General features: G+C 36.4%; 1 protein-coding gene across 3 annotated transcripts in view; it reads right to left on the reverse strand.

Annotated features, from left to right (window-relative positions):
* The window catches only part of PIK3C2A (phosphatidylinositol-4-phosphate 3-kinase catalytic subunit type 2 alpha), a 61,287-nt gene that overhangs the window by 7,050 nt on the left and 38,021 nt on the right, over window positions 1-16,216 (reverse strand). For all 3 annotated transcript variants that reach the window (XM_052694727.1, XM_052694729.1, XM_052694726.1), the window contains exons 9-24: window positions 14,498-14,641; window positions 12,814-12,856; window positions 12,513-12,726; window positions 12,312-12,434; window positions 10,503-10,670; window positions 8,113-8,221; window positions 7,249-7,391; window positions 6,461-6,649; window positions 6,288-6,381; window positions 5,929-6,023; window positions 5,431-5,611; window positions 4,724-4,828; window positions 3,670-3,762; window positions 2,792-2,921; window positions 1,136-1,272; window positions 249-418 (exon numbers count right to left, since the gene is read on the reverse strand). In XM_052694727.1, the coding sequence (XP_052550687.1) occupies window positions 249-418; window positions 1,136-1,272; window positions 2,792-2,921; window positions 3,670-3,762; window positions 4,724-4,828; window positions 5,431-5,611; window positions 5,929-6,023; window positions 6,288-6,381; window positions 6,461-6,649; window positions 7,249-7,391; window positions 8,113-8,221; window positions 10,503-10,670; window positions 12,312-12,434; window positions 12,513-12,726; window positions 12,814-12,856; window positions 14,498-14,641 (2,138 nt within the window). The remainder of the gene's footprint in view (window positions 1-248; window positions 419-1,135; window positions 1,273-2,791; window positions 2,922-3,669; window positions 3,763-4,723; window positions 4,829-5,430; window positions 5,612-5,928; window positions 6,024-6,287; window positions 6,382-6,460; window positions 6,650-7,248; window positions 7,392-8,112; window positions 8,222-10,502; window positions 10,671-12,311; window positions 12,435-12,512; window positions 12,727-12,813; window positions 12,857-14,497; window positions 14,642-16,216) is intronic.

Genomic DNA, 16,216 nt, shown 5'->3' on the forward strand with positions numbered 1-16,216 from the left:
CAAACAACCCATTAATACCACTTTACTTTTCTAGGTTGGGTTCAGCTGCTCGGGTTTCCTGCACATTCACACGGACCTACTTCAGAATCTCCTGGAGCAGCACTTGGAGGGCAGGTTAAATTACAATGCCTTTCATCCCCCATTTCTAGAAGCCGTAACACACAAACACAAGATGTCCGACAGCATATAACAGGAATTTAAACGCTAATGCTTAAACACACTTCATTCTGCTTAGCAATGGAAAATACCTTTTAAAGCTACCAAACATTTGAGCGTGACCCAAAAACTTCCCAAAGTCAATATGAAACATATGCCCTGTGTTTCGGAGCATTATGTTATCATTGTGGCGGTCACAAATTCCCAGCACGTAGGTAGCGACACAGCATCCTGCACAAGAATAAATGAAGTTCTCTGAAGCCTGGGAAGGAAAGAAAAAAATAAAAAAGAAAGCCAATTGAGAATAAACATCCATGAAGAAACAGCATTCATACATTCAACAGGGGTAAAAATTCAAGCCAGATAAAACGAATCCTAAGATTTACCTTTTTCTGCACAGTGTTCTCTGGGTAGCATTGCAACAATCTTTAGAAATTCATAATCTCCAGGAAAAAAACGTGTGTGCTTCGTTTTTCTTTTAAATAAATGCAAGATAAAGGAGGATTTGAAGGCAAAGGACAAAGTGTAAGTAGTGTGTGGGAAGGGAAGGGTACATGAGATTTATTCTCTAGTGCATATTAATAGCACCATAAAGAGTACGAAGCATTTTATTCTTGGCATCCTATGTCCCAAGAGACCACTGCTCCTAAACCACAATGCAGCTATCATTCTTTCCTATCTTCAACAAGATGTAATGGAATATTGGCAGGAAGGTTCAGCCTCTAATGTCATATCACCAACATCTGCCTCTGAGCCAACATAATACAGCAGAAGGCAATACTTTTGGAGCAGATCTCATAAGGAATTTCATTAACTCTACCTGAGGAATAGGAAAAAAGTTAAGCTTCCTAAAGATTAAAAAAAAAAAATAAAAAGCTTCACTGTAAGATGAGGAAGAAAAGGTGCTCTCCCAAGAGCAATCCTTATTTATCTCATTTTAAAATGCCTTCAAAAAAAGAAAAAAAGAAAAAAAAGTTACCTTTTCGTATTCCTCCTCCGTAGGATTATACTTCCGCAACCATTCTGCCAGAGGCTTGTCTTTAAAAGAACCTGTCACTCCATATTCCACTTGAATTTTCCTAAGTGTCTCCGAAGCAGGAACAAGTTCTACCATACCTTTACATAAAATACAACAAAATATCATCTCCATAAGTTATATTGCATTTTCACTGTTTGGTATAAAGTGTATCCAGCAGTGCTCGATTCCATAATTTAAGATTAGCTTATTTCAAAATCCAGCTAGATGTAGAAAGTGCTATTAATCTAGCAAGCATTTCTGCAGACTACATTACAATGCTTTGCCATGAGGCGCACAGAGATTCAATTTAGGTTTACTTTATTGCAATTAGTTATGGTTGATAAAATACACATATATTATACTTTTACTCAAAGCATCAACGCTTAATTACTCTCTAGTACATAAACTAGTATTGCTCTATAACCAATAACTGGAAAATATTTGGATAGTGTCATTTCTCAAAGACACTGCCTAGCAGTCTACTAACTTTTCATGGTCAGTGAGCATTGAAATAGACCAGCCTGCCTTCTTAAAGGAAAAGTGGGATTTACATGTGGCCTCATTTTGGAGACATCATTTACTAGAAATATTTGTAGAGCTACATAATTAAACATAAAACATTTTGTTAAAACAGCCTGAATTCTATCTTGGCAAGAGCTACTATGAGAAAACCTGCAATTTATGTCTATTTCTACTTTTCACTTTAATCCTTCAAGTACTTTAGGGATACTAATACTGCTACCAACAAAAAACGGAACATACTATGCAGTCAGGTCATCACTCCAAGTATGAAGAAATGCCATCTGCTTCTTTAAGAAGCAAAAGCTTTCCATAAGTTGAAGCTTTTGGTATAGTTTCACCAACCTGAATTTTCAACGCCTTCATATATATATTTGGGAGTTTTCATCACGCTGTTCTGACTGAAGAGATAAATTTCTGCTGACCCTCTTTAAAGACCCTGTTTCCTATTGGCTATCTATAGAGAATTAGGGACTTAACTTGCATTAAGCCTGGCCAAGGTGTGAGGCAGTATTTGTACTCAGAGTTCTGTAATGTTAAAGTTTCTAACTTAAAAACCTCATAATCCAAAGGAATTCTAAGTAGCACAAGCCAGTAATTCTGTGAGGGGTGTGGGAAAGGGATTAAGTTTAGTTTTCCTTCTTTTTGCACGTTTCTATGCTCCCTATTTCTATGACTCAACTGCAACAGATTCTAAATATCTTGGAATTTCAGTTTTGACTTGAATGTTTTCTTAATCCATGAGTAACTTGCATAATCAAAACTGCTGTTGTACCACTGAATTCCTGTGTTGCAGTAAGGATATCAGGAAAAACCTTATACTTTTATTGTGACATTTGTGCCACTATTCGTCTATGATAGATTGCCTAAGAATCTCAGGACTCCAGAAGAAACATTTAAATGCAACTCTGCCACGAGGAAATTCAAACAAATCAACTTTCTAGACTTTCGAGTACTGAATTTCCTTGTAAAGAAGGCTTTTGGCCTTCCAGTGTTTCCAGAGCCCGTCTGAGTAGCAATTTCCTCTGTGGGCATGACAAAAATTTAGGCAGTGTGAAAGACAAGCACAAAAATTATAGATGGCATCTGGTGTTGCACCTCGATCTTTTCCAGTCGAGAGACACTTGAAGATAACCATTCGTAGATCCAGTCCCTCCTGCAGCCAGATCTTATCCATGATCTTAATCATCTGTAAAGCCAACATATCTTGTCGCAGATCTTCTCCAACCTTAATGGAAATACAGAAGTTAAACAGAAACATGATATGCTTTCAGCAGAACTGAACTGGAGATCTGAATTGCTTTACATTTTAAGTGCAGGATACATTACCTGCTTATTTCCTTACAGCTTTGCATGTAGATAGACTACAAGCTAAGATTTCACATGCAGTATGCTGACTTTCACATTTTACAACCTGTTCAGATGTTAGTTAGCTTCTGAAACTGTAATGTTTAAAGATATCTTATGAAAATGCTACATCTCTTCTTATCCCTTTTTATAATTAAAGCTTATGGCTTCTCTCTGAGAAGACGCGACAGTACAGTTTTCCCTGGAATACCTGTCCTTAAAAGAGAGCAGCAGTAACTCCTACCACTACCAGTCCTCCCACACAGCTTTAAAGAAGTATTAAGCAGTTATGATAGATGCATCATGTGTAAGATACATTTTTTTTTTTTCCCACCCAAAGAGGAAATTTTGTGGATACTTGCAAGATTCTGAAACATTCATTTATGTGGTATCATGCCAGCACTCGGCTGGAAGTTTCCTGTTGTACAGTTATGAAATTGAGCTGCTTTCTGAAAAAACTAGCCATTTTCAGACATCTCTTTCTAATTGTGGAACTGATGAGATGGTTTTAGATATACAAGAACAAGCTTACAAAGTATCTAAGCTTACTGATCTATGCTGAAGTTAATCATTCTTTGATTGGTATCAACTACCATTTAACATTTTTCCAACACACGTGTAAGGCCTACCTTAAACATCACATTAATCTCTTCTCCCAGAGGGTCTGCATTTATCAGTGCAATTTTCAGAGGCACTGCATTGGAGCTGAAGAAGGAACACGCCTACAAGAAGATTTAGTGTTACTACTCAAAAAGGAGTAGCACAGCTAGTTCAGGAAACGTGACATTCTGACAACAAGCACGTATGACACAATGTGCATATTCAGACTAAAAACACTGCAATTGTGGCAAATGTGTTTCCTTTGAACAAAGGGCCCTTTGGCTGCTATTTGTTCAATTCCTGTACAAAAGCCAACAGTTCAGCACAGTAATGTTTTGTACTAAATAGAAGAATGAGTAAAACATGCATAAATATTTTACCATCAACTTTTTAAAACTTAAGACTATAAGAACTGGATATTTGTGCCTTTCACTATATTCTGATTTATCTGTTTTCAAGGACATGTTCATGATTTTATTATAAACACGTGTAATAGAGAAGGAAAGCAGAAGAAACTCTGTGTTTACACTGGATTAAATCCCACGCTCACAGACCTTTAGGTACTCAGTTATGCACAATGATATAATCAAGACTGTCAAAGCAACAGTCAAACTTTGCAGAGCTCAGCAAAAAAATAATTTTGTCAGCTTCTACAATATCATTGGTTGGATTTTTATAATGAAATAAAGCTACTGTCTGCTTCCCTGGCACAAGCAGTAACAGGCACATTCACTGATTTCATGGTATTCACTCATTGTTTTATCTTTACAGCGTCATTCACTTTTCTCTTTTGATTACTACTGGAAACAAGACCTTTTCATACATTTCCTCTCCTACTGCCACAATTACTGGTCTCAAAGCAGAAAAAGTCTGAAGAAATAATCACTGTTAATTATTTATTAACAGTACCTTTCCTTGGTATAAGTATTTATATAATTTTTCTTAATTTTACTCTCTCTTTCAATCAGAATTTTTTTAATTAAAACTCTCCAACTAATGTAAAGACCTTTCAAGAAAGTAAATTAATTTTGCTATTTGAAAAAGCTTTGCCTATGTGTAACTTTGACAAAAAAACCCCTATACCTTAATATTTAGTTCTTTTGCCACAAGACTGGGATTGAGAGGCAAACGGCATTTGTTCTTCAAGAAGAATGACTGCACACGTTCCATTCCACTTTGTAAGGCAGTCTGCAAACAAACAAAATAATTCAGCTGATAATTCCTAACTGGAGCATCTATGGGAAACTTCTGGGCAAAGTTACCCTGAAACACATCACAGCCCGTATTTTAGCTTCTCAGCATCAAAGGAATCAAAAGATGTTACAACTGCTTTACCTATTAAACTTACTGTATAAGTAACTTACTGTATAAACTTAGCAGTACAATATTAATACCACACTTTTTTTCTTCTAAATAAAACAGATACTCTCTATCAAAATGTTAGCTTGTAATTAGCACGTAAGTAGATATTCTGTTCTTTCACACAGCTGGATCATTCCTCAGCAGTAATAGCTTTAAATCCAAATCCAGCTTAGCATACACAGAAATCATTCTTCTTTCTATCCCACCACCTCACACAATCTTATGCTTCAATTGACAAGAAATTTAACAGACATTGACTTATTTAACTCATTAGCTTGCTAAAAGTCAGAGAGAAACTCACAGATCTTCCTACATATTTTATATATATAATTTTATCAAATTTGGACTAAAAACGTAATTGAGTGAATTTCTTTGAGAGTAAACTCAGTTTTATCTTCTGTAACAATACTAACATTTAATATACATACCTGTCGACCAGATACACTTGTTTGCTTTACTTTTTCTGCTACCATTCCAAAAAGCAGCACAAGCCTGGTCTGTTTCTCCAGCTCTTCTCTCAGCCCTTTCCCACAGACTGAAAGAAAGGCTCCAAGAATTTGCTCATATCTTAGGCCAAACTTTGGATCATATAATGTATCCTTAAGAAGCCTGAAATAAAAGACTTAAATTAAATTTTCACATAGAAGATACTGTGAACAATGCAGTACTAAAACAGTTATTTAGTTTAATGAATAGGTATTATAAACATACAAGTATATGGTAGAGAAGTTAAGTTTGTACTTTGTAGGGGCACTGTTTCTTCACAAAAAAAAAAACAACAAAACAACAGGATTTGTATTTTTTCTGCTTTCGATTTTATGTACCAGGCATTATTATGAACCTGCATATTAAGACAGAGTATTTTTTCTGAAAATACTGCTCTTATAACAAACATTAGACACATAATGGAACAGATAGTATCTTACCAGTAAAGGTAGTGTGCTATTCGAATATTTCCCAATGCCCGAGCCAAAAGAAATTTGACAAGAGCACTGTCCAGGTAGGTTTCATACTTCAATGCCTAAATGAAAAGAAAATGAAATAAATTGGGTCTAAACTTAATTCCAGATGAAAACAGATGTTATGACTAGGGCACTGATAGAACCGTAACAAACTGAGGGGACACTCACAGAGCAGCCATCTACTTACATTGTTTTCCACCCAGTACATTAGTTGAGGTTTTATATAGACTTATGCAATTGCACTTCCACGACTAGTGGCCAGGGACTCCTTTGCATTTTCAAGAGCAAAAGATTACAACTATGGTGTCAATGGTAAATCTTACCTGCACAAACTGAGGGAGGAAATCTGTTAATTCATCGTCGCTTAATGTTTCTATCCAGTTCACAGCTGTATTTCTCACCTCCTGATCAGCAAACCTAGAAAGTCACCACAAATCCACATTAAGTTTATTGTGCTTGCGTGACACACAAACAAAACTTTACTCTGTTTTCTTACTTTGAATCAAGTAGTTCCAGTGCAGCTAAAGGTGATAAAGGAGGCCACTGCTGAAGTAATGAATATATTTCTGGAAGACTTGCCCAGTCCCAGTGTGGGGCACTAGCCAGTATTTTTGGTAAGCTATTAGTATGACTGTGACAATAATGTCTCCTCTCCCACAAAAATTCTTTATCTTCTTTTGATAGCCTGCAAACAAAAGAATTTCAGTTTGTAGTGCAAGTTGAAGAACACCACACACATAACCCCAATGCGTCACTGTATACAATTTTACACTAAATTACATGACTTGTAAAATGGCTACTTCCTCCATAAAAGTCTAAAGATGAGCCAAAGCAAATCTCAAACATCATGGAAACAGTTGTTCAAAGCTGTGATTTGCACGAAGCAAGAATAGATTTTAGTGAAGTCAGAAAAAAACCAGGCAGTTAACATTAGGTTGGTGCAGATGACTAGGAAAACTTGTTAGAAATGTTTTCGTGACTATGAACAGCCTCCACTGAAACTGCCAACTCTTCTTACAACTGAAGAAATACCAAGTGGGAACAGGCATAAACAACAGTCAGAGTAGTAGGAGAACATTACAGCACTAGCTGCAGAGAATACAAACAAATTTATAAAGTCAGCAGCATTATTTTACAGGTTTTGTTCAATCTCTTGATTAAATCTCCACAGATCTTCAAAAATATAAGCATAATAAATAATCTCAAGAATAAATGAGCATTCTACACGCTAGCTGCACACTGTCATTGTACAAACAGACCAGAGCTACAAAGAGATGAACGTACCCAATAGTGTTATCCCTCGAGAGAATGGCAAGGAGACGTTCTCTCAGTGGTTTTTCTAATGCTTCTATGGAATGATGCACAGTAGTCTTTGCAGCTTGAGGAATTTTATATTCAATATCAAAAGCATGGGTGGGAAAATCAACCTAAAAAAAAAACCAACCCAACAACCTCCTAAGAAAAGTGCAGAGAGCTTCCCCTTCCAGCAGCATCAGGTTTTTGGGAATCTCAGCTCCTTAGTTCTGCGTGTATAATGTTTTCAGGCATGGTTACTGATTTTTATTCCCAATCTTACTTCTTCTACATAACTACTGTCCTTAACTGTATGACAACTGCATTGTTTTACAATCCAATCTTGGAGTTGGGAATTAATCCAAGAACTACTAAAAACCCCACGCCAAGTGGTTTCAATCTAATCATCACCTCTAATGACATGTTGGGACTGTGAAGCCATGCCTAACATGGTACCTTCTCTTAGGGAAATCTGAACACTGAATTGAGGACGAGAGGCACTTGCATTCTGTAAAGAAACTGGAATTGCTACCATTTGTCCCAAGAAATTCCTCTTTCACACACATCTCTATGGACAGTGTTTCAAAAGATACTCTCTGTCAGTACTGATAAGTAGATATCTAAGACCAAGGCATTTCCAATTTTTTTCAACTTCACCAGAGTGACTGTAAATGCATATGTTAACAGCAGCTTTCCATTCTTTGTCCTTAAAGTTTAGTAACTGCTATTCTATGCTGGCTAACAAATATGATTTAATATTTACACTTTCCCCAAAACAATCTATTACCACTCCTGTAAAAATTAGTCACAATATTCACAAAAATGGAGTCAGGACAAATCAGAATCATATATAACCTGCAGTACTATTCTTCCCATATTTTCTTTCTTACTGGCCATCCCTGAAGCATGACTCGGATGTAACGAGGTCCAGAGTTGCAGGAGCTTTGTCCCACAAGACAGCAATCTGAGAGAAAAAGCACATAGAGGTATTATATCACAAGCTGTTTGCTTCAACAGTATTATTTGTTAAAATACCATCTGACAAAGCCCAATGGTTACTATGAGGAAAACAAGTTGGACATATTAAAGCCTATCTATGACTTTTTATTCCTCCCTTGGTTTAGTTAGCTACAGTTTTTAGCTCCTGCCCACTGGCAACACTACCTCCAACTGCAACTAAAATATTTGCCTCATGTCTTTAATTACACAAATCTGGACTTAATTTCTCTAGACTGTAAGCATATTAGACTCTAGCAACTCTACAGCTGCCCTATACAGGCCATTCAGCATTCTCTTGTGCAACACACCTTACTGCAGCACTCTACATAAACAGAAAATACAGATCTCTCCCCAGGCTAACTACTATGACAATACGGTGCAGCATGAAATAAGACTAATTCTGCAATTTAAATTAAAATAAAAATGATGTTTGTAATCACATATTATGAAATGTGGCATTTAGGAGACCAAAGGAAAATATTTAGATTGAAGACTGAAAGAAAGATCATTTGTGAAAACAGATTGAGTTCTCAGTGGAGACAGAAAGCTATTTTCGCAGTGCAGGAAAGCCTAAACTGCTACATAGCTGCAGCCTTTTGGAATGATCAGCATAGAAAAGCAGAAATAGAACAAACAGAGCACCGTGTAGAAGCAAAAAATGCAAAACACACGTAAAGACATAAGCAGTATAGACTAGTAAGAGACCAAGAAAGACTGGGGGTCTTTGTTGACAAGTAGATAATATGAGCTTCTAGTAGGATCTGGAAGTCAGAACCATTTACAAAAATAAAATTCCAAGCGTAATTCCCAAAGTTGTTTTGCAACGCTGTGGTCATTTCTGTAACATTATGCCTAATTGTGGTATCCACGGTTCAAGCTTATTTATTGAAGTTTCATGAACCAGCTACCAGAACAATTAGCATTTTGGAATACATCCAGTAACGGAAGTTTCAAGGAGAAGGAAAAATCCAGGAACGCTTAATTGAGGACAATTATAGAAAACTTTCCATTTTAAGTGATAAAAGAGCACAAGAGGATCCGCAACTGCACTTGAAGAAATACCAGAGAGATCTCCGTTACTTTTACAGGTTAATAGCAGGAATGGTTTGTTCTGCCTATTTCTGAAAGTACATATGTATTTTAAAATATACATATGTTTTAAAATACACATCTTTTAAAACTTTGTAATATAGTATTTTGATTTTCTTTCTTGCTGGATTATTTATTACCATTCAATTGTCAGACTAGAAAAATTCATCTTTCCAGAAGGTAAGATACATTTAATCAAACTTAATCCTTTGGTAGTTTGGTTCCTACACATATAAACTTACTGAAACACACAGCATCAAATATTTTACAGCCAAGACAGAGATAACTCTAAAAAAAATAGTACTTATAAATACTGCAGACTTCAGATTAAAAGTATTTTATCTGTAATAGTTTGAGCCATCACCATATCTAGAGCTACTAACAGAAGTGAGTGAAGAAGTTAGTTTTCCTATCTCAAAACAGTTTCTGGCAGATTTCTTATCCAGTGACAGGGAAGGATAGTACATTTACCTGCTGTGAGGATTCTGCTCTATTTTGCACTGCACTCGACACTATTCCTACTGAATCCATTGCTTGCTGCAAACACTTTCTTTTGCATTCTCTATCACTCATGTACTGGCTGTCTGCACTTTATCTGCTAAAATATATACGAATAACAACTGAACTGCCTCTGGCCAACAGAACATACTTTTAAAATTCATGAAATGCCACACTCATCAAGACTGCATTCTTTCAATGAAGAAGGAAGTGATCAATTCAGCAGGTAGTGATGTCCATTGATACTTAAACCACGGATGATTTAGAAGTAACAGATCCTGATCTGAACGTCAGTGGATTCCTTGAAGGAATTCATTAATGTTGTGATTACATCCTCAGCTGCTGCATGCTTACAAACCTTGGTGCTAAGATGACCTCTTTTGGTCCACATTATCATGGGTCAGCAGTAGTATTACCAACATTTTAATTCAAACATTCAACATGCCCCTGCAGGCAAGTTTTCCACCAGTTAAAAGAAAATACCATAACGTATTTAACTGACAGTGTTATTTCTATATGAATACCCCTTAAGATTGCTACCTTTGCCACTTTCTACTACATTCAGCAGCAAAGAAGCAGTTTCTATAATTACGGGAGTAAATTAAACTTTATATAGAATAAATCATATTACTAAGCTTACCCATATTTTGGATACTTACCGCCTAAAATCAAAAAGAGGTAGAGAAACCTGACCCAACATTTCAGGGCCCTTTCTCTGCTTATTTGAATCAGGAGAACTTCCACTACTTTGATTTAGGATTCCAAACAAAGTCAGACATAAGACTGATTCCAAAGGCAGTTGTGAAATCTGGATGGGGAAAATTATTCTATAAAATAAAAGCATTGAAATAAATCAGTTGTAGAAGGAAAACCAATTATTAGTAAATTACAGGCTTGTCATTCATAGAATCAGTCAATGCCTTTTGCTTTCAAATTACCGAAGGACAAATGCTAAACTTTTGTGCAATTACATTCCACTCTAATATCTTCTGCACCAATAGTTCATAAAATCTGCTAAACTACAATTCTGTATGGTAGCTAGATTTAGAACAACCCTTTTTAATAGGCAGTAGAACAAGCCTCTTTAATCTTCTTCTATTAAATCACATTCCTTGCACAGAACTGCACAACCCAGCATAACCTGTCTTCCCACTCTGCTCACTACCAGGACCTTACAATTCTGTGCTAGCCACCTCCTCAACTCTCACATCTGACTGGAGAGCAAGCTGACAACAGTTTCCCATTCCAATGAAACAAGCCCTTAAGAACTACTGTAAGTTAAATTCACCAAACAGTACAAAGCTGGCAACCATAAAGGTTGCAGCTGAGGAGTATACACCTCACTGTATAATTCCAACCCAGAGTTTTGTTGGCACCTTCTCACTGCTTGAAGCGTTCTTTAATTTTCTGTAACTTATAGACTGATTTTTTTGGTATGTATTCACAGCATATTACTAAGCCAGTTAGACTATAAAACACCCAAACTATATTAAACAGCTTACAAGCAATCTGTCTAACATCTTTCACTTTAATACATTATCTCTTGTCAGCAAAAGATCTGACAATTAATTCATTGCATCATAAAAAAAAAGGTAGTCCAAGCAGTATCAGCTGTCAGGTATTTCAGAACCTGGAGCTTTCATTTCTGGTCTACGATAATTTGTTCCTGCAGGCTTTCAGAGTATTATTTGGAGTCCATCTCTGAGCTTTAAAAATTGTCAGGAAACAAGGTGTAGGGCAACATGGAACTCACCTGACTCTTCAATAATGACAGACTGCCTCATACTACTAAGTCAAAAGGAGTAAGTGTGTATAATGAAAAATATTTTCCCTTCTCAGATATTAACTGCCGTTCTGTGTCTCTTTTCTGCATGCCCTTCCTTCTACCTTTCTACTCTCTTTCCCTGCTCCAAAAAGAGAAATCCAGCTTAAGTAGCTCAAAACATTCTCATATGCTATAGACAGATTAAGCACTTCTGCATCTGATCTCTTTATAGAAATACTTTAAATTAGATTTATAAATTAGATACAAAATTGCTGTGATATATTTGGAACAAAAAACTATTCATCATCAGTGTCAATAGAAGTCAGCTTCTTTTCTTCCCTATTTAGAAAATCTGAGAACTGCTCAAAAAACAAGCTTTATTCATCATTCCTTAAGCAGTGCAAGCCATTCCCATTACAAGGAATCCTACAATCTTCCCAACTCATTATAGTTGTACTCTATAAATACACTGGCATAGGGCAATTGTCCAGCATTTCCATTCCCACTTTTAAAATGAGAGGTCAAATACCATTCAGAATAATATTTCTGATTTTGGTCACAAGGCTCACATGCTGTTCTTTCAACACTTTGGGTAGAACTAGGAGCAAGAGTTGACTGAATGAGTGCATTCAGCAGTTAGGTAGGTATAGCTAAGAAAACCAACCTATTTTGCAGGGGCAGTTAGTATTGTGAAGTCACTTACAGTTCATCCCATTTAATCAAGTAGAAGAAGTTCTTGTATGCGCCAGCCTTCTTGGACTGAACAGGTTTGAAGAGATCTTTTCCATTATGGGTCAAAGAACAAATCAAGTAGTATTTTTCAAAACTGGACAAAGAACAAAGTAAAGTAAATAAAAAAGAACTCCATAAAGGGATGATTTTCTACAACTGGAAAATTACTTACTTGGATACCCAATCAGGAGAAATTCTATGTGCAGCAAATATTGTGAACTGGAGATGTTCTGTGGCAGTCCACGCTTCCTTGGTAGTGTTATCTTTTGGAGAAACTGTTGCAGAACTGCTGCTACATGAATTCATGTGGAGTCGCAGAAGGGCCTCAACTGCTCTTGTCAACAGGTCTATACTCACTTTCAGAGGACTTTCAGGCTGCAGTGAGCCTAAATTGTAAGCGATCTTTAATGCATATCTTCCTTAAAATAGTAACCTTGAAGTCACTTTTAATAAAACTGAAGAACTCTACTCACCAGACGAGCTCTTGCTAGAATCATCGCGACATTTCAGGGATACCTACACAGTAAGTCAGAGTAAATTCCAGTACCAAGAAACCTACCCTTAAGAATCAACTTGGTCAGAAATTATTAAACATCTGAATTAGGACCACGTTTGTGTTCATTTAATACATCTTTTTATTCAATTGAAGTTCCTCATGATAACTGACAGTGTGACAAGTTCTACATCATGCAGAAATTATTCACCAAGTTCAAAACCTTTTGTTAGGTCACATATCCTGACATATCTTACAAGGCTCAGTACATTGGAATATTGCTCAGAGTACTCAAGCTTCTCTCAGTAGAGAGAAAACTTGGGGCTGTTAGAGATGAGAGCAGAAGCCAGTAGCTTAATTATGTATCAATTCAAGCTCAAATAGCTGTTTTGGGAAGGCATCTTTTGTAGGAGCAGTTAAGATTAAAAAAAAGTCAGACTGAAGAAGCTGAGCAGTAGGTATTGCCAATATCTGTTGTTTTTTTTGCTCCTTGGTCTGCTCAGATGGGAGTCTAAACATGATACAGTACTACCACAATGTCTGGCCTCATCAAGGACGCTGCTGAAGTCTGCAGGCCTCAAACTAATCATGGGAATTTACTCCCTTCAAGTAAGGAAGGACTTCATACCAAATTCAACTTCTGATAAGAACTACAACTTCTAATGAAAACTGAATTGGTAACTTAAAGGAAAACTTTGAATTCCTAAAAGCTGAAACAACTGCCACAACTGCAGAAGAAGGAAAGCTCTACCTACATCTTCCATGCATTAACTGAACAACTTGTCAACATAAAGTTACGTCAAAAACTTAAAACTTTCATCTTGAAAAGAAAAAAAAAAAGGCAGAAACTTTATATATCTTGAATTTCCCTAACCTTTCACATAAATGTTCTGCATTTCTCTGCAAGAGAACAGTTGGTAACAGCTGTATTTATTCAGTCTATGATTTTGCAAGATTTCAGCTTAGTATTACAAATACAGAACTAAACTGTAGACAACAACAACAACAAAAAAACGCAAGAAAACAGCACAGGAATCACAATTCCTTTTAATATGGCCTGAAATAGCATTATAAGACTATGTAGCTGTTTTATTTGAACATTCTTCCCTTTAGCGACTTTTTTTTCGAGTAAGTGATATGAGACCAGCTGTGCTCAAGTTAACTGTAAGCCAATTCTATCATCAAAATCTGCACTGCTGGTAAGATTTCATTTTTGTCCATATGCTCAGAAATCCAGCGATGGGACTGCTAGTGTTTTAACATGACACTGCTTTCCATATAAGTACTGCACAAAAAAACCCCAAAACATTATGTTAATTCTTCATCTAAGCATTACTGCATTGATTTTAGAGGACAGCTGGATTTCCTTTGGTAATATTGAACAGCAGTTGCTCTGACCCAAATCTGTAGTTACAGAACTAGAAAAGAGTATTTTAAAAATACCTTCAAGTTGGATTCCAAGTGATCACTACATTAACAGCAAATGACTGTTCTAAAAAAAACACTGAAACTATCAGGTAAAATAGCAATAAATATTAAAAAAAGAAAGAGAAAATATAATTCTTAATTGTTGCTAGTATTTGCAACTACCAAAGACTATGAAATGTTATCCTTTGGTTTTAAAAAGCACACCTCACAGTGTAATTTATAGTGTACAAGTTTACCTCTGTGTCTTTAATCCTTGGAAGATTAACAGCCCTCCGCAGCTTCTTTACAGATTCTGTTATTGCAGGAGTTTCTACACCATCCAATGTTGAACAGATTTTTCTGACAGTCTTAATCAAGTGATCCACTGCTTTATGTTGATTCTAATAAGAAATGTAAGAAAGAACAGACTGAGGTGGTCACTACTGCAAAACACAATATTGCTTTATTACTTTTAAGAAAGAATTGCCAAGAAGATTTTATGATGGTATGCATTTCTCAATTACATTTACCTGTAGTTTAACAATGTGATTAAACAAAAAGCTGCCATACTGAAAACTTCCTTATAGCTCAGTTAGCAATGCTGTAAACATAGAGCTAGCACAGGGTGCAGCACGGTGCCCCAAGAAATACGAAGATTTTTTACACAGAATCACAAGGTTGGAAACGACCTGCAAGATCATCCAGTCCAACCACCCTCCCATTCCTATCAGTACCACAAGCACTAAACCATCTCTCGTAGCTCCTCATCCAGGCGCCTCTTGAACGCTGCCAGGGACGGCAACTCCACCACCTCCTTGGGCAGCCATTGCAGTGCCTGACCACCCTTTGAGAGAAAAAGTTTCTCCTAATATCCAACCTAAACCTCCTCTGGTATAACTTCTTGCCATTTCCTCGGGTCCTACTACTTGCCTGGGAGAAGAGGCCAGACCCTTTTGCACCACAACCTCCCTTCAGGAAGTTGTAGAGTGCAATGAGGTCTCCCCTGAGCCTCCTCTTCTCTTTCCTTTAGCTCAAGGCAGATATTGTCCAACGAGATACTAAGCTCAAATTCCCATGTGATTTTTTTTAAAAAGCAGATTTAAAAAAAAGATATTCAAGGAGTGTGAGGAAAGAATCACACTAAAGAAAACGCTTCTCAATTTCAGTTCTTTCAAACACATAGATTCAAACTATATTTACACTATCTTCTAGTTTCTGTAACAGAACATATTTATCTTTTTGATAACCTTGAACCTACTGTTTGAAAAACACTGCTTGCAACTCTTTGCTGTGCATACTATTCAACCTAAATAGTTATTCGAAATCAAAGAATTGCAAACTGCCATCCTGAGGGTGAAAAGGAAGGGGAATTGTACACTTCAACATAACTTCCCAATATTCTCTTCAGAAAAAAAAAAACAAACCCTTCATTTAAATCCAAAGAATTATAGATTTTGTTTTAATATTAGCAGTCTTCATCTAAAATACATACGGATAATAAAAATATTTGCTTCAAAATATTTGCTTCTGTTTTCTTTCTGAAGGCCTGAAGTATAGCTTCTGTTCACCATCACTTAGGATCACTTAGAATAGGAGGAATTGGTGTAATATTCTCTTGCTAAGATATAAACTGATTCCCTCCATACGCACACACTCTCATGTGACCTTCATTTAAATGGATAACAAAACAGCCATTTGAATAATGAAGTTTTTGGATTGGGAGTTACCTGGCAACAATTAACTTTGCACTGGTAAGAAAATAACCCTAGAAATTGGAAGATGCTGTAAATGTTTAAGCCTGCTTTCCAAGCTGATGACTTGAAGACAACAGCTGTTCAGCATATGAAAAGCAAAATCTCCACTACTATTTTCCTCACCAGCTCTCAAATTATTACAAGGACACTAGCTTACATTTGAATGTGTCCACAGATGCAAATTCAAAGGCTACCTATGAGTTATTTACTAAAGACCTCACC

This window comes from Tympanuchus pallidicinctus, unplaced genomic scaffold (assembly GCF_026119805.1).
Source record: "Tympanuchus pallidicinctus isolate F22 unplaced genomic scaffold, pur_lepc_1.0 scaffold3, whole genome shotgun sequence".
Classification (NCBI taxonomy): domain Eukaryota; kingdom Metazoa; phylum Chordata; class Aves; order Galliformes; family Phasianidae; genus Tympanuchus; species Tympanuchus pallidicinctus.